Here is an 18,224-nt window from a genome sequence, read left to right on the forward strand (position 1 = left end):
TTCTGCTGTCTATGAATGAAAATGTAGAACTCTTGGCTCCTACTCCAGCACCATGTCTGCCTGGATGTTACCACACTTCCCACCATGATGATAATAGACTAAGACTCTCATACTGTAAGCCATTCCCAATTAAATGTTTTCCTTTATAAGAGTTGCCTTGGTCATAGTGTCTCTTCACAGCAATGTAAACTCCAACTAAGACACACACCAATATAAGTATTTTAATTATATGAATTTTGATAGCATATAAGAGTACTTTTTCACTTTAAATAATCCTGGGAGACTTTTTTTAAGTTAGGGATATTTATTTTTAAAATATTTAAATTAATGTTAATGCAGACACTATTGCACATGCCAGCAAGATTTTATTGAAAGGACCCTGATATAGCTGTCTCTTGTGAGGCTATGCCAGTGCCTGGCAAACACAGAAGTGGATGTTCATAGCCAGCTATTGGATGGAACACAGGGCCCCCAGTGGAGGAGCTAGGGAAAGTATCCAAGGATCTGAAGGTTCTGCAACCCTATAGGTGGAACAACAATATGAACTAACCAGTACCCCCGGATCTCGTGTCTCAGCTGCATATGTAGCAGAAGATGGCCTAGTCTGCCATCATTGGGAAGAAAGGCCCCTTGGTCTTGCAAAGTTTATATTCCCCAGTACAGGGTAACGCCAGGGCCAAGAAGTGGGAACGGGTGGGTAGGGGAACATGGCGGGGGCAGGGTACAGGGGACTATTGGGATAGCATTTGAAATGAAAATGAAGAAAATACCTAATAAAAACAAACAAACAAAAAAGAAGTTGATCTTTACATTGTCTTTCATAATGAATGTTCTGCAAAGCAGCAACATAGATGTTCATGCTTGCAGAGGCTTTTAGGAAGCCCTAGTTCAGAGTCACTGGTAAGAAGTTCTTTAAAGCCAGGCGAGGTGGCGAACGCCTTTAATACCAGCACTTGCGAGGCAGAGCCAGGTAGATTTCTGAGTTTGAGGCCAGCCTGGTCTACAAAGTGAGTTCTTGGACATCCAGGGCTATACAGAGAAAACCTGTCTCGAAAAAACAAACAAACAAACAAACAAACAAATACAAACCCAAACAAAACAAAACAAAAGCAAAAACAAAAAAAGAAGAGAAGAGAAGAGAAGAGAAGAGAAGAGAAGAGAAGAGAAGAGAAGAGAAGAGAAGAGAAGAGAAGAGAAGAGAAGAGAAAAGAAAAGAAAAGAAAAGAAAAGAAAAGAAAAGAAAAGAAAAGAAAAGGAGAAGAGAAAATGAGAACAGCAAGTGAAGAGCGAAGACTTCACGCAGCAGAGAGGTATACCGTAAGGATGGTCACTAGCTTTGACAGTGATGCCTGTGGTTTCCTTCTCAGGATCTATGCTGGCACCACTGATGGGAGTTGAACCAAGTTTTCCATCTCCTGGAACTGCAGACACCAACGTCACCCGAAAATATTCATTTAGCTCAGGCATGTCCTCATCAAGAACGTACAGATTCAGGACCTGTTCGGTGCAAAAGCACAGTAGTCATTGTCACTTAAGGAAAAAAAAAACAATTATATAATGTATGATTAAAATTGCCATCAAACATCACTTATTTCTACATGAACTTGCACATTTAAACATATATACCTGTGTAGGCACATATATAAATAAAAACAGTTCTGAGCATATTAATTCCTTAATAATGTTTGCTTGAATAAGCTGAATGTGATAGCTCCAAAGTTCAGATGTTAATATCTTGCTGCCATGGTAACTGTATTAGGAGAGAAGTCCTTAGAAGAAAACTGGGTCTTCAAAGAGACTTATTGAATGGGATCGGTGTCCTTATTACAGAGGCTGTGGGAAACTCATTTATGTCTTCTTCTAGGTGACACAGTCAATTGGTGCCATAGATTTGGTGCAGAAAAGGAGCCTCAGCAGACATTGAATCTGCAAGCATCCTGCCCTTGGGAACCCCATGATTATAACTAAACAACAAAATGGTGCTGTTTATAAACTCTCCCGGTGTAAAGTATTTTGTGATATCAATATAAACACATAGGAATGGTAATACACATCTATAATACTAGTACTCAGGAGACTGAGGCAGGAGGATGACAAGTCCAGGGCCAACCATGGCTATATGTTTCAAAATAGATAAGTAAAAATAATTTAATAATAGGAATCTGAGATGATATATCCTCAAGCTATATCAATTTTATTGAGCCATCATTAAAGAATTTATAAACTAACTTTCAAAACTTAATTTCCCTCATGTAGAAAAGCAAAATTATTTTGTCTTATAAAATAATGTATACACCTAGTTCCACACATAGTTTAAAATATGTAAGCACCAAGGAATTGATAATCAGTGAATAAATAAACAGACAGTGAAATTCTTTCCAAGAAGCATCCAAAAATGCAGGCAGCAGAGTTTACCTCAGACCGCTGCCAAGGCAAGAAGGTGATAGTGCCACTGGCATTGGCAAAATCATCAACGAGGTAATTGATGCCTTCTGACTCGATCTGGGAGATGGTGTAGAAAACATGCACGTAACCCAGAGCTCCCCTCGTTCGCTCAACCACACAGGAAACAGTGGACCCCTCCTCTGTCATCTGGAATTGAGCATAAGTAATTTTTAAGTACATGCCATTGGCACCGGTGATGAAAGTAGTTTCCATGAGTCCTTCTGCTCTTTATTTCATAGTTCTACAACTTTCCATGCCTCTAGACAGGCTTGGGGCCTCTACATTTGCAAAGTCTATTTAAGAGCATTGTTTCCTCCCATGCTTATTAGGTAAAAAGCAAAAACAATTGTGATCTCTTTACTACATACATAGTTCATTCATTGGTAGTTCCCGCCTGCTAGACACAGTGCCAGGTGTGATGGTCACAAAATACATTTTTTTCCAAAATAATCCTTCCACTGAATAAAGGAATTCTGAAGAATGCAAAAGTGTCACGGCATAACAAGTGATAAAGTGCAGACAGAGCAAATCAGGGCAGAGTGAGTGGTAGAAGGCTAGACACATCATCAAGAGCATCCTAGGAAGGGGTATAAAAGTGGAGAAATGCTGTATTTGGTGGAATCATTTGGAATTTATACAAAGCACAAAAGGTAAATACTTTAGAAATGTCTAGCTGGATGGCTTTTAATCCAAGCACTTGTGAAACTAAGACAGAAGAATAATATTTCTGTGAGCTCCAAGATAGCCTGGACTACACAGAAAGGCTCTGATTCCTAAAAAAAAAAAAAAAAAAAAAAAAAAATTAATTAATTAATTAATTAATTGGAAATAAATGTTTTATATGGAGGAAACATAGAGGATATTTTGTGTTCTGCTTGGTATCTTTTTAATGCTTTTATTATGCACACTTAGAAAGCATAAACATATCTGTTTGTGTAAATATGTATGTGTATATATATACACATATATATGTATATACATATATACATGTACATATATATACATATATATATATACATATATACATGTACATGTAAATATATATTTAATAAAAGGTAGTATCTAAATAGCTTAAGACAGTGAATCAAAGCTATATGGACCAAGAAGTCTGGACTCTTTTAAATAGATCTGCATCCTCTCTACAGGGTCTCAGTTTGACTTCATTTTTGCATTTGGATACCTAATTCACAGGGAAAGAACTGCAATGAACTGCACCAAGAGGCAAGTATCTCCCATGACATAAGATTCACTTTGGTGCTGCTGTTAGGGCTGGAGAAAACTGATTGGGAACGTGTCTACTGGCCGGGAATAGTGGAAAGATTTCTCAAAGCAACTGGACTTGTCAGGATTTTCTTCAACAAATCCTAAATTTCAAGGAGCAGCAGGAACCCCCAGGGTTCTGAAGTACACAGGACGGGGCACACAAAGGTCAACATGTCAGGTTTTTGTCTGCTGGCCACGTGTTACAAGAATGAACAACCAGATAAGAGTTGGGTGAAGTTCTAGGTCTGTCTTGTGCCAGCCTAGTTATTCCCAGAAACGCAGTCAGGGTAGAAAATGGTTGTGTGAGAAGGATGAAGGCTGGAAGCTGATTCAGATATTGAATCAGAAAGACTGTGGGGCTAGAGCCAGTCTCGTTCCAACTTCCTGCTTCCTGGGCTTTAATCCCAGGTATCAAGTACACAGAAACTAATAACAGCACTCACTGCACATAGGACATCCTTGGGACAACATCCCAATACTACAAGACAAGTCTAAGATAGCAACTTGCCTGAGTTTTTCACTAGCCATCAAATGTATTTGCTTCGGGTGAGATGGTAAGGCAAGTGATTTTTTTTCTGTGTGCCTATTGTCAGACTTTTACATAGTATGTGGCCACATGATACATGTTCCCAACTGGTTAAAACAGGCACACATTAGGCCTTTTAGTGTTGGTGCTGGCAAGAAGGACTAGGAATGCAAATCCATTACCTACATCAATTCCCTTAAGAATGAAATGCTACTCCTGTGGCTGAGATGGATCTACCACTAAATGATTGACTGGGAAGTGCTTGACGTGGGCCACTGTTTGTTGCCTGAGATACATTAGTTTGTATATGAGTCTGAGAACAATGAAACCTATGCTATTACGTTATGTACAGCACCCAGCATGTTCTTGTTAATGACAGCAGTGAGGTGGCAGAGGAGAATCTGGCTAATAAGAAAAGAAGTCTCAGGTTGGCTTCCTGATTGCTGAGAATCCCTTGAAAAAAGGTCTATCTTAAACTTAGCTCTGAATCCCATGCCTCTTTCTCAAACAACTTCTAGTCGTCTTTATTCTCCTAAATCCCTAGTAATTAAGCTATAACACTAGTATTGCTCAAGAGTATGTATGCCTTCACATGTCAAGCCAATTCACCCTCCAACTTAAGACGAATTGTCCAGTAAGCTGTTTATAGCTCTGCCTCTCTGTCCTTCTCAGGTGCCTCTGAATAGATCAGTAGAAAGTTAGTAACCTCTAGATGGTCCATCTTTCATCTCAGCTCCAAACTTTGTCTCTGTAACTCCTTCCATGGGTGTTTGTTCCCTTTTCTAAGAAGGGATAAAGTACCCACACTTTGGTCTTCGTTCTTCTTGAGTTTCAAGTGTTTTGCAACTTGTATCTTGTATCTTGGGTATTCTAAGTTTCTGGGCTAATATCCACTTATCAGTGAATACATATCATGTGCGTTCTTATGTGATTGGGTTACCTCACTCAGGAGGATACCCTCCAGGTCCATCCATTTGCCTAGGAATTTCATAAATTCATTCTTTTTAATAGCTGAGTAATACTCCATTGTGTAAATGTACCACATTTTCTGTATCCATTCCTCTGTTGAGGGACATCTGGGTTCTTTCCAGCTTCTGGCTATTATAAATAAGGCTGCTATGAACATAGTGGAGCATGCACCCAGGGATTCATCCCATAATCAGCCTCCAAACACTGACACCATTGCATACGACAGCAAGATTTTGTTGAAAAGACCCTGATAGAGCTGTATCTTGTGAGGCTATGCCGGTGCCTGGCAAACACAGAAGTAGATGCTCACAGTCAGCTATTGGATGAAACACAGGGCCGCCAATGCAGGAGCTAGAGAAAATACCCAAGGAGCTAAAAGTGTCTGCAACCCTATAGGTGGAACAACAATATGAACTAACCACTACCCCCGGAGCTCATGTCTCTAGCTGCATATGTAGCAGAAGATGTGGGAATAGAGACCCCTTGGTCTAGCAAACTTTATAAGCCTCAGTAGAAGGGAACGCCAGGGCCAAGAAGTGGGAGTGGGTGGGTAGGGGAGTGGTGGGGGGAGGGTATGGGGGACTTTTGGGATAGCATTTGAAATGGAAATGAAGAAAATACCTAATTTAAAAAATGTTATGCCTATAAAGAATAAAGAAAGAAAGAAAGTTAGTAGCCGCTGGGCATGGTGGCACATGCCTTTAGTCTCAGCACTCAGGAGGCAGAGGCAGGCGAATTTCTGAGTTCGAGGCCAGCCTGGTCTACAAAGTGAGTTCCAGGACAGCGAGTGCTATACAGAGAAACCCTGTCTCAAAAAAACCAAAAAAAGAAAAAAGAAAAAAAAAAAAGAAAGGAAGAAAGAGAGAGAGACAGACAGACAGAGAGAGAGAGAGAGAGAGAGAGAGAGAGAGAAAGCCAGCCAGCCTGCTTTCAGGAAGTGCCAACATTTCAAGCAGGCTTGTCTATGACTTTTACATCAAACTGTCAAGGAATTTTTTTTGTAAGAATTAGAGATGAGTTCTAAATATATACCAACTTAATTGGCTATTAAAACATCAAAGCAATGTTTCAAATTGACAACCATGGAATGAATTTACAAGTCTAGAGAGGTCAGGATTGATCTAATAAACCTGGAAGTCAAGAGATAAACGATATCAAAGCCAATATACAAGTAGTATCTATACATAAAATTTGATAAGTGATGTATCAAGACAGGCTGAGACAATGCAAGTAGTGAGTTCAGATAGAAGAAAGGGAACTAAGCCATCTAATTACACTGAATAAAATAGTGTTGATGCCATGACATTGTTTCAATGTGTTGAGAGGGGGAAGTGGACATGAACCTCCCCTCATCTGTCTCCAACGGACAGACTGCTTACAAAGCAAACATTAGTTTTCTCTAATGGAGTCTCACTGGGTATACAAAACACACTTGAAGGTAGGCTCCATGCCCAGCAGTAGACGGAACACACAAAACTAGCTCAATGGTATTTTTGGTAGAGCTTTGTCTCATATTGCTTTGTTTGGGTATTTTTAATCTTTTGATCTTTTGCTTATATATTACGATTTCAGACTTTGTGTTTTTATGGGTTTTGCTTTTGAGTGTCTGGGTGTCTCTATGTATATGTAGTTCTTATATTTTTTTTCTTGCTTTGTTTTTCATTCTGGTTTGTTTGTTTTTTATTTGGCTATTTGCCTGTCTTCTAAATAGAGTGGGGAGCGGAGGCATAAAGTGGGGTGAGTAGGGAGGTTGAGGGAGGGAAGTCACAATCAGAATACATAGTATGAAAAGTGATTTTCAATTTTTAAAAAAAGCCCTTCACAAAAAATAACTTAGATACACACTGAAGTTTGCATTTGGTTATCAATGTGACTTCATTCACAAGATAGGTGATGAGCACAGGAAACCATTCTCACTTAAAACAAGCAATGGAAAAATATGCACATGCCTCGAACATCTACTACGTTTGGCATTCTTGTTGTGAGCCACACTTATCTCTAGTGCTACAGTTCTTCTTCTGATTTAAATAACTGTCCATGTATCACTTCAGGGTACCAATTAATCTGTAACCTTAGGACTGTTCTTACAGGTAAACTTGGGTTTCTTCGAAAGACAGTAAGTAGACCACAGCACATTTGCTTTAGGACGCTTTAAACGTTTACTGTGCACACTGTTTGTTAGTCCCCATCTTGCTCCTTAAGCATCAGTGATAGTGTTCTTTGCATTATTATCTCCTGCTACTGTCTCTCTAACAGGCTCAGTGTTCTCACTACCTGACCTGGTGACTGTGATGGCTTTCAGAAAGTCATCCAGCATGCTACAACAGAACTGACTGCTCCATAGGCGAGACCCTCCGACCTTAAGGGCTGATGAGAGGTCAAAGCATCAAAAGACCCAAGTGCACATCTGACCTCCTGTGTGATTCCCTCTAGGGGCTCTGTTTGGCATCTGCACTGGCAGGGTTAACCTGACTGAATGTGTGATAGGAAGAGAGTGGCCCAGGGTCATTGTTCTGAGCCCCTTCATTGTGTGCTCATCAGCTCCTTCTGGACCCTTATCATAAGAATTGCTGGACTCGCATCCTAGATGATTCATTCTTATGGACTCTTGACACTTAATGGAAACTTTAACTGAAATTTTGTAGGTATGCATTGCTAAATACAGGACAAATCCATTTCATTTTTCTGTTTACACCTCATACATGGTGTATATTTGAGCACACTTGTATAGCATGTCAGGAGGCTATAGATTTGGTAGATAGTTTTACTACTTGAAGGTGTAATGTGGAAACAAAGCTTTATTCTAGTTCTGATCCCACCAGTCATGCTTTTTAAGTCTAAAAAGATCCTTCACACATTTCTAAGTAAATCTTTGGATTTATTCACTCCCTGGCCTTGGCTGAAAGAAAGCGTTGAATATTTACATATTCAATTTACATATTCAAATAAGTGGTTTATTAGCTTAGACTGAACAAAAATTCATCCTTACTAAAATTTGGAGCAATACCAAGGCAGACCCCAAGCCCAGGAGGTGCTGGCCAACACAAAGAAGACTCAGTCTCTCTCTCTCTCTCTCTCTCTCTCTCTCTCTCTCTCTCTCTCTCTCTCTCTCTGAGGTTTGTTTGTGTTATTGTTTTATTTGGTTTCCTGTTTTGTTTTGTTTTTGTCAGAGAAAGAGCATGATGTTGGATGGGTGGAGGGTATAATCTGAGGGAAGAAGGGGGAGGGGAAAGAATATGACCAAAATATATTGATTTAACAAATAATAAATAAAAACAAAATTTGGAGGACAAATTGGAGCAAATCAGTTGACATTGTGTTGAAAGTTGAAATGCACAAGAATCCTGTTTTTCAGTATATACACATTTCTTCTTTATAAATTGAGGCCTTTTCACATAGCATTTGTCTGTTAATACATGGATATCTCTATTTTTTTTTTCTTTGAGACAAGGTTTCTCTGTATAGCCCTGGCTGTCCTGGACCGCACTTTGTAGACCAGGATGGACTCAAACTCAGAAATTTGCCTGCCTCTGCCTCCCAAGTGCTGGAATTAAAGGCACGTGCCACCACTGCCCAATGTCTCTATTTCTAAAGGATGAAATACGTGTACATAGTAATGTATTACTAGAATCTATGTATGGTTCATATTGTTGTTCCACCTATAGGGTTGCAGACCCCTTCAGATACTTAGGTACTTTCTCTAGCTCCTCCATTGGAGGCCCTGTGTTCCATTCAATTCAATGACTGTGAGCATCCACTTCTGTGTTTGCCAGGCACTGGCATAGACTCACAAGAGACAGCTATATCAGGGTCCTTTCAGCAAAATCTTGCTGGCATGTGCAATAGTGTCTGCATTTGGTGGCTGATTATAGGATGGATCCCTGGATGGGGTAGTCTCTGACTGGTCCATCCTTTTGTCTCTGTAACTCCTTCCCTGGGTATCCTGTTCCCTATTCTAGGAAGGAATGAAGTATCCACACATTGGTCTTCCTTCTTCATGATTTTTTTGTGTTTTGCAAATTGTATCTTGGGTATTCTAAGTTTCTAGGCTAATATCCACTTATCAGTGAGTGAATATCAAGTGACTTCTTTTGTAATTGGGTTACTTCACTCAGGATGATATCCTCCAGATACATCCATTTGCCTAAGAATTTCATAAATTCATTGTTTAATAGTTGAGTACTACTCCATTGTGTACATGTACCACATTTTCTGTATCCATTCCTCTATTGAGAGACATCTGAGTTCTTTCCAGCTTCTGGCTATTAATAAATAAGGCTGCTATGAACATAGTGGAGCATGTGTCCTTATTACCAGTTGGAACATCTTCTGGGTATATGCCCAGGAGAGGTATTGCTAGATCTTCCAGTAGTACTATGTCCAATTTTCTTAGGAACCTCCAGACTGATTTCCAGAGTGGTTGTACCAGCCTGCAATCCCACCAGCAATAGAAGAGTGTTCCTCTTTCTCGACACCCTTGCCAGCATCTGCTGTCACCTGAATTTTTGATATTAGCCATTTAAACTGGTGTGAGGTAGAATCTCAGGGTTGTTTTGATTTGCATTTCCCTGATGATTAAGGATGTTGAACATTTTTTCAAGTGCTTCTCAGCCCTTTGGTATTCCTCAGTTGAGAATTCTTTGTTTTCCTCTGCACCTCATTTTATAATGGGGTTATTTGAATTTCTGGAGTCCAGCTTCTTGAGCTCTTTGTATATATTGGATATTAGTCCCCTATCAGATTCAAGTCTCTGAAGAAAGAAATTGAAGAAGATCTCAGAAGATGGAAAGCTCTCCCATGCTCATAGATTGGCAGGATTAATATAGTCAAAATGGCTATCCTGCCGAAAGCAATCTACAGATTCAATGCAATCCCCATCAAAATTCCAACTCAATTCTTCACTGAGTTAGAAAGGGCAATTTTGCAAATTCATCTGGAATAACAAAAAACCTAGGATAGCAAAAACTCTTCTCAACAATAAAAGAACCTCTGGTGGAATCACCATGCCTGACCTCAAGCTGCACTACAGAGCAATTGTAAAAACTTCATGGTACCCGGTACAGCGACAGACAGATAGATCAATGGAATAGAATTGAAGACCCAGAAATGAACTCACATACCTATGGTCACTTGATCTTTGACAAGGGAGCTAAAACCAACCAGTGGAAAAAAGACAACATTTTCAACAAATGGTGCTGGCACAACTGGTAGATATCATGTAGAAGAATGTGAATTGATCCATTCTTATCTCCTTGTACAAAGCTCAAGTCTAAGTGGATCAAAGACCTCCACATAAAACCAGAGACACTGAAATTTATAGAAAAGAAAGTGGGGGAAACCCTCAAAGATATGGGCACAGTGGCAAAATTCCTGAACAGAAGAGCAATGGCTTGTGCTGTAAGATCGGCAAATGGGACCTCATAAAATAGCAAAGCTCCTGTAAGGCAAAAGATACTGTCAATAAGACAAAAAGGCCACCACCAGATTGGGAAAGGATTTTTACCAATTCTAAATTGATTCTTAAGCCAAGTGTATAAGAACATAAATCAAAGGATTAGTTATAAGATGTGAGTCTAACAAGTTCTATGAATTATTGTGAAACAGTATTTTCATCAGTTAGTTACATGGAGTACATAATTTTATAATGTGAGCTAAAGAAAAAATAAAATAAAAATTGCACAAAGTTGTAACAAGCATGGAGAAGGCACATGATAACGTGTGTGGGTACTGTGCTGATCAGCAATCTACTCAATACAGATCCTGCCTGCACTCCAAACAATCAGAGCTCTGATCCACTCATATGTTTATTGACCCTCTCATAATTTAGTAAGTACCTGCAATTTCCTGGGACATAGTGCACCTTGGTTAAGAATAAACAAGGATGGGGTTGCCATCCCACAGTCAAAAACTCTCAGAATTGTTCCTGTCTAAAATAACTGCAGGAACAAAAATGGAGAAGAGACTGAGAGAAAGGAGATCCAGTGAATGGCCCAACTTGGGATCTATCTCAAAAGAGGCTCTAAGACCTCATACTATTACTGATGCGATGATGAGCTTACAGACAGGAGGCTAACATGGCTGCCCTCTGAGAGGCCCAACAAGCAGGTGACTGAGACAGACATACTTACACCCAACCAATGGACTGAAGTTGAGGACCTCTGTGGTTTAATGTGGGAAAGGCTGGAAGAAGTTGAGGAGGATGGCATCCCTATTGGAAGACCAGTAGTCTCAACTAACCTGGACCACCAAGATCTCTCAGGCACTAAGCCACCAACCAGATACCCAACACTAGCAGGTATGAGGCCCCGGACACAAAAATAGCAGAGGACTGCCTGGTGTTGTGTGAGTGAGAGAAGACACACCTAACTCTCCGAGACTTGAGGCCCCAGGAAGTGCTGGGGGGGGGGGGGGCATAGGTTGGGGGACATTCTCTTGGAGAAGGGGGAGGAGGAATGGGATGAGGGCAGACCAGGAAGGGGATAACATCTGGACTATAAAGAAAAGATTATAAATAATTTTAAAAGATAAATAAAATAAGGTATAAAATTATGCTAATCTTCAGGATTAGAAGCATTGGAAATTGAAGGACTTTGGGTTCTCTGTTTATTTTTTGTTTGCTTGCTTGCTTGCTTGGCTCGTTGGTTGGTTGGTTTTGGCTTGTTGATGTATGATCAGAATCTTCCTGGAGAAGGTAAAACTAAGGGTACAGGTATCTGAAGTATGGACTCTCAAACACAAGAATGAGAGCAACCTCGGCAAGGCAGGTTGAGGCAAGTGAGCTGGACCTGGGAGAGACTTTTGTGAACATCCACATAAAGAGTATCACATGAAGAGAGGAGATGAGAGAGCAAAGCACACGTCATGAAAGTGTCTCATGAAGCATGCTGTCTTAAGACATTTGTGCCTTAACCGACTGATTGTCCAGCTTTAATAGTATATCACTTCATATGTACCAAATATATATTCAGATGACTATTGCAAACTACTAAAGCATAGACAGGAAGATTTACAAAGGGAAAATGTCCCCGTGAATTTCCCATATTCAAAAGCCAATAGTCATAGCACCATACCTAATCAAGCATAGTGCGTGCTGGGGGTACAGAATTAGACCTAAATCTTCTCTGCAAGGAGTGCAAAGGGGAGGGGAAGGAAATACAGGAGTTTAACGTGTTCAGAGTATATTATATACATATTTGAAAATGCCCTTATATAATCCAGTATCATATATATAATACATATATAATAATATATATTATATTTTGAATATATATTATTCAAAAATAATAAATAAAAAACCCATAAAAGTAATTATGGTCACTTTCAATATTTCTGAAAATAAATCAAGTAGCTATTAAATTCAAGGTCATAAGAGGCATAGAGTAAATAAAGACTTCTCCAATCTTTTTATTTGTGGAACTGGCACATTCATAAAATTCACTGACAAGTGTAAATAGTTTCTGTGTATATTTGTGAGATCTGAAGTTCTCCACCATACTACAATATAACAATGAAATAAGTAATGACTAAGAACTTATGGCAATGCAACCGTAAGCCTGCCTGTCAACACAAACAGCACATATTTTGGGTAATAACTATGACTCTTTATATGACTCTCTGTCATACAGAGAAAAATGCAGCCTTGCACGTATAACTGGGAAACAGTGGCACCTTCATAGAATTTTAAGATAATTATGTGTACTGCAGTACTACACCAAAATTTGAAAAGTGCCATGTGTAACCTGCAAGCGCGTTGTACTGCATTTTAGCCAGCTGCCTACCATGCACTAGGAATCAGTCTCCTATTGATGCAATGGCAATTTAGAGCATTATTCGTTTACTGAGGTCTTCATATCATCTACATGTTGACACATTCAATTACACAAAACAATCACACAGGTATAGATCACTGGCAACGTTATCTCAAACATCTGAAGTACTGGAAAACAGTCAAACCCGCTTTGGCTCATAAAAGTTTCTAAAATTTAGATTTATTTCATGTGAAAGATGAATTTCTTATTACCAACCCGAACCATGATCTGTTTTCCTCATAACCAACAGCTCATTTTCTGAAAATATGTGCCAAATTTCAAAGTCTGCACAAACAGCCACTTTTTAACCCAAGAAAAAGGTGGTGGTCCATGAGGTCAGCAGCTATTTCTGCTGGCTTTCAGTCATGTATGTGTGTATGTGCATGTAAGCGGTGTGTACATGTACGTGTACAGGTGTATGTGCATGTGGTGTACCTATAGGAATCCATGTTTCCACGTGTGTGGCCACACCACTATGCACGCACATGTGCAGGCCTGAAGTTCATGTTGGGTCTCTGCTGCGATACCTCTCCATTTGATTTGTTGATACAGGGTGGCTGCAGAACCCAGGGCTCACAGGCTCCATTCGTCTGGATTCCTGGACTTCAGGTGGCCATCATACCTACCTAGTTTTCTGTGGGATAAGGGCAATCACTCTAACCACTGAGAAATTGTCTTGGCCCACCACCACACTTGTGGATCACATGGTTAGTGCAAGAGTGCATGTGAACAGGCACACGCATGTGTGAGTACAGACTTCAGCAGCATGGAGCTGGAGCTAAAGGTTTTAAGTCAAATGTGGGTCCTCTGCAAGAACATCTCATCTCATGGCACAGAATAGTTGAAAAACATGTATTTGTGGTTTGAGACCTTCAAAACTTAAGATATATGCCACCAAGCTCAATGTCCTGAGTTTGATCCCTGAAATCCAAATGTCAGAAGAGAATTGATTCCCATAAGTTATCCTCTGACCTCCAGAGACACAGCATAGCACATGTACACCCATACACATACAAAAATAATAAATGTGAAAGAGCAGTTTAAAATTATTATTGACATATATGATATTTCTCAAGTTTACAAAAAAAATTGCTGAAGATCTTTTGTCTTGTGGTTGTCACATAAACTAAGGGGACCACATAAAATTCCAGAGATCTAGATGCCCCAATTGAAGCTACAAGGACCTCTTTGACATGGGTAATTTTTTTCAAGTTTTACTCATCCTGTTTTGCTCATCACCCAATTCCCATATATGTTCACCCAGATCTCCTGGTGCCAAGCTGCAGAGCAGAAGGCGCTCTTGGCTCTTGGCAGCCTTTTCTGGACACGGAGCATTTGCTGTCATGCACAACACCTGGGAGGCAGTTTCCCAAGATCTCCTATTACTTATCAGGAGAGATGAACACGTGTGCTTGAAAGCTTAGGAAGAAGAGATAAGGCCGGGATACCAGCCTAGTGAATTGAGCCAGCCAAGAATGTTGTTGGGAAGAAACGATTACAACCAAACTGGGAGAACCCTATAAAATGTCCCCCCTAAAACAAAGGAACATGGAAATAAAGTTTTGTTTTTAATTATTCATATAGGCTTTCAATATGAATTATTTTATATCCATATATGGTATTCAAAATATAAGCCAAGTTAGAGGTGGTAATACTCATAATTACTCATCATTTAGAGTGGTTAACTTTAAAGTTCAGTCACTTGCTTTTTTGTTATTGTTTCTCTCACCTCGATTAGGAGACTCCAGCTACAATCTACCAGGAACAGGAGCTGGGATTTGTATGTGCAAGCATGGCTCCTACATACTTCAAACGCTAGTTCACCCCCAGACAAATCCACCTACAATAAATGATTTACCTTGATATTCTCCAAGCCGCTTACTTACCTCTGGTATACAAGCCCCAGTGAAGCCAAACAGGCCATTGGCATTGTCACTTTTCTGTATTCTTAGCCGAGCAGTAGTGTTTTCCTTAGAAATCTGAGCCCCACCATCCACAGAGACCAGCTTAAGAAGGAATAATTCTTCTCCTTCCTCTTCACTGTCATCTCTTGCAGCAACAATGAACGACTTGTTACTTTCTCCTTGTCTGAACTCCAGATACCCAGAAATCGGGTGTAAATCAGTCCTTGCAGGCACAGCATGAAGTTCGTAAATCTCCTCGGGAGTCAGCTTGCGCTCATAGGTCCTCACATCCTGCATCCAACCTGTGAATCTGGCACCACCATCCATCCCTGCTCCAATTCTCAGGATCCCAGGACCTAAAATCAGACATGCATTTAGATGCTATGACAGCCACTAACTATCTTCTATCACAACCTAGAAGTGGGTTTCTGAAAACAAGACTATTTCACTGAATTGTATGTTTGATAAGGAAAATTTGGGCATAACTAAAAAGTGATCCAATAAATATTATCTTCTCCGATGACAAAAAAGAACCTGCACAATAATTGCTGAATTTTCTGATCTTCCACTGCAAGATCTGCCTTCAAACTTAAATGATGGATACTGGGCTGGAGAGGTGGCTCAGTGGTTAAGAGCACTGACTGTTCTTCCAGAGGTCCTGAGTTCATTTCCCAGAAACCACATGGTGGCTCACAACCATTGGTAATGGGACCTGATGCCCTCTTCTGGTGTGTCTGATGACAGCAAAGTGTACCCATATACATTAAATAAATAAATAAATAAATAAATAAATAAATAAATATTTTTTAATTATGGTTACTTATAAGTAATTTATATTAGTCTGTCAAAAATCACTTGTGGGCAGAAAAATAATCACATTCAGACATATATCTATCCACACATGTATATTTCTGTGTTATAACTACTTACTGAACTAAATATGGAAAGGGTTGGTTCTGTTCCAATTTTAAAACTACTGAATACTATAGAGAACTTGAAAGCTCTATGTGTTAAAAATTCATCTCAAGTTAACTAAAGTGGTGATTCTAAGGGAGTGGTGGTTTCTACAGGCCAAATATATCATTTTGTACAAAACCTAACTGAACATAGAAACCAGTAGTTCTTAGAAACACTACATTCAAGCATGCAGCACTTTTCAAGACAGTAACAGTAGACAGTCCAGCTATAAATCACTACACCTCCATAGTCCTTTTTAGGATTTTGTCAATATATAGTTCAGTTGCTTTGTTTTTTAGTTTGGTTTTTGGTGATTTATGACAGGATCTCATTATTGCTTCTGGCCAACAACTTGCTAAAGAGCCCAGGTTGGCTTTGCTCATGATTCTCCTGCTTCAGACTCCTAAGTATACACAGTCCACAGTGAGTTATCCTAAGAGAGGGTGTGTGATTTGACTAAAAGCCAACAAAGATTATCCCTTCAAAGCAAGGCACGGAACTCATTGGTTCACCTGCTGATGACACAGTACCTGTAATTATTTTTAGTTAATATTTTCTCTCAATGGCTCTTCTGTCTTTTTTTCCATAACCCTTCACCTCCAGACACACTGAAGGAGAAAGAGTTTCCCAGATATAATGAGCTGTTTCACAGTTCCAGACCTTTGCTCATTCCTGTGCAAAAACAGTTCCTTCCTGATCACTAACTAGAGACAAACAAGATTCCTCTCGTTTCTTTTCTTCCCACAAAGTTCTGTAGTGATTTGCTTGCACAGCCTTAACTTAGAGCCTGTTTCTGATTTCCCCAGTTGAGTGTATCTGAAACACTCAACTTAACACTGTTTTGGTCTTGGTAGGCACACAGATTTACTAGAGAAAACATAAAGTCAAGTTCCAAAATATTTGCTAGCTCTTTCTTTCAAAAAATTCAAACTTTTTAATTAAAGAGTTGAGACTCTTTCCTATTCAGTGAGCTAGTCACAATGCAGACAACTCACCATCAGTAATAGCTTCTCCTTTCAGACTCTTTATGCCTCTGGGCATTGCCTTTCCGTCCAGATAGAATTCAATTATGCCATCATCTAAGATGATTAAAACATGAAGCCAAACACCTTCCTCTAAATATTTCATGACAGTGCTCTTGGCAATATATGTAACATTTGATCCAAAAGTTTTATAATGAAGGGAAAGGGTCACGTGGGTTTCATTTGTTTGGATTTTTACTCCATAGTAGATGCTACCATGACTGTCATCCTTTGCTATGAGAAACCCATTTGTGTTGGCATTAGGCATTACCCAAGCTGAAAACGTAAAGTTGGCAATTGTGTTATTTCTGAAGGGTTGGTACTTGGGATCAACAGTCCCAAATGCACCCTCTAGTCCACTGAAGTACAGGACGTCTGTTCCACTGTGGTGACGTCGCATATGTGGTTGCAAAGGCACAGTGCTTGGAAAACTTCCTAGCAGTATAAAGTCTATCATTGGTGGAAGGCCAGCAGTAAACTCTCTGGACAGGACTTCCCAGCCAACCCGTACATCACCAAAGACACCCTGTTGTCTCAAAATGGTGAAGCTGGTGATGTAAGACATGTCGTCTTCTGAGAGGACATCTTCAGCTACTTCTCTCTCTAGACACTCTGGATCTAAGATGAAAATTCCAAACGGATCGTCATTGAATGGAATCATGACTGTCACCTGAAAGTTGGTTTCTGCTAGTTGACCTCCAGGACCTGGAATGGGGAAAATTTAGAATATTGAAAAAGCCAGAAGCTAAAGACTTTTTGGTCTAAGGAGAAAAAAAAGCAGTATGTTTTACAGAGAAACTTCTAGTTAAGTAATTTATTCATTATCAGTAAATAATGGCACCATCGTTTTGTTTTCACCACATTTGAGGGGCAATGCAATCAAATAACATCAATTAACATATCCATATTAGTAATCAGTCAAGCCCCTACCAATAGAAGCATTTTATGTTTAAACTGAAAACAGTGAGAAAGAGGAAGCCTCCATCTGTAAAATGGAGTTTTCCAAAGCCCATAAAATGAACATGCCAAAAATATTTTTTTTTAGCTGAGGGCATAGTTAAATGGCAGAGCATGTGATTAACACAAAGTCCAAGGTTCTATGCCTAAGACCAATGAATAAAGAAGAAAAACTAAGTCAACACATGATTAAAACAAAGTCCAAGATTCTATGCCTAAGATCGATGAATAAATAAACAAGAAAAACTAAGTCAGATACAGTGTCATATGCCTATAACCACAACACTCCAGAGATGTAGGCAGTAGGGTCCAGATATAAGGTTAGCCTGAGCTGTACAGTGGGATCACATTTCAATAAAGCGAAACAAAATTT

The 18,224-nt window shown here is 39.6% G+C and overlaps 1 protein-coding gene across 11 annotated transcripts in view; it reads right to left on the reverse strand.

Moving 5' to 3' along the window:
- The window catches only part of Adgrv1 (adhesion G protein-coupled receptor V1), a 538,324-nt gene that overhangs the window by 446,985 nt on the left and 73,115 nt on the right, over positions 1 to 18,224 (reverse strand). For all 11 annotated transcript variants that reach the window (XR_001780748.2, XM_017315364.1, XM_017315363.1 and 8 more), the window contains 4 exons: positions 16,868 to 17,599; positions 14,898 to 15,271; positions 2,416 to 2,592; positions 1,317 to 1,497 (listed from right to left, as the gene is read on the reverse strand). Coding sequence is in view for 10 of the 11 variants with exons in the window: in XM_017315364.1 (XP_017170853.1) it covers positions 1,317 to 1,497; positions 2,416 to 2,592; positions 14,898 to 15,271; positions 16,868 to 17,599 (1,464 nt within the window). In the remaining variant the exon portion in view is untranslated. The remainder of the gene's footprint in view (positions 1 to 1,316; positions 1,498 to 2,415; positions 2,593 to 14,897; positions 15,272 to 16,867; positions 17,600 to 18,224) is intronic.

This window comes from Mus musculus, chromosome 13, assembly GCF_000001635.26.
Source record: "Mus musculus strain C57BL/6J chromosome 13, GRCm38.p6 C57BL/6J".
Lineage (NCBI taxonomy): Eukaryota > Metazoa > Chordata > Mammalia > Rodentia > Muridae > Mus > Mus musculus.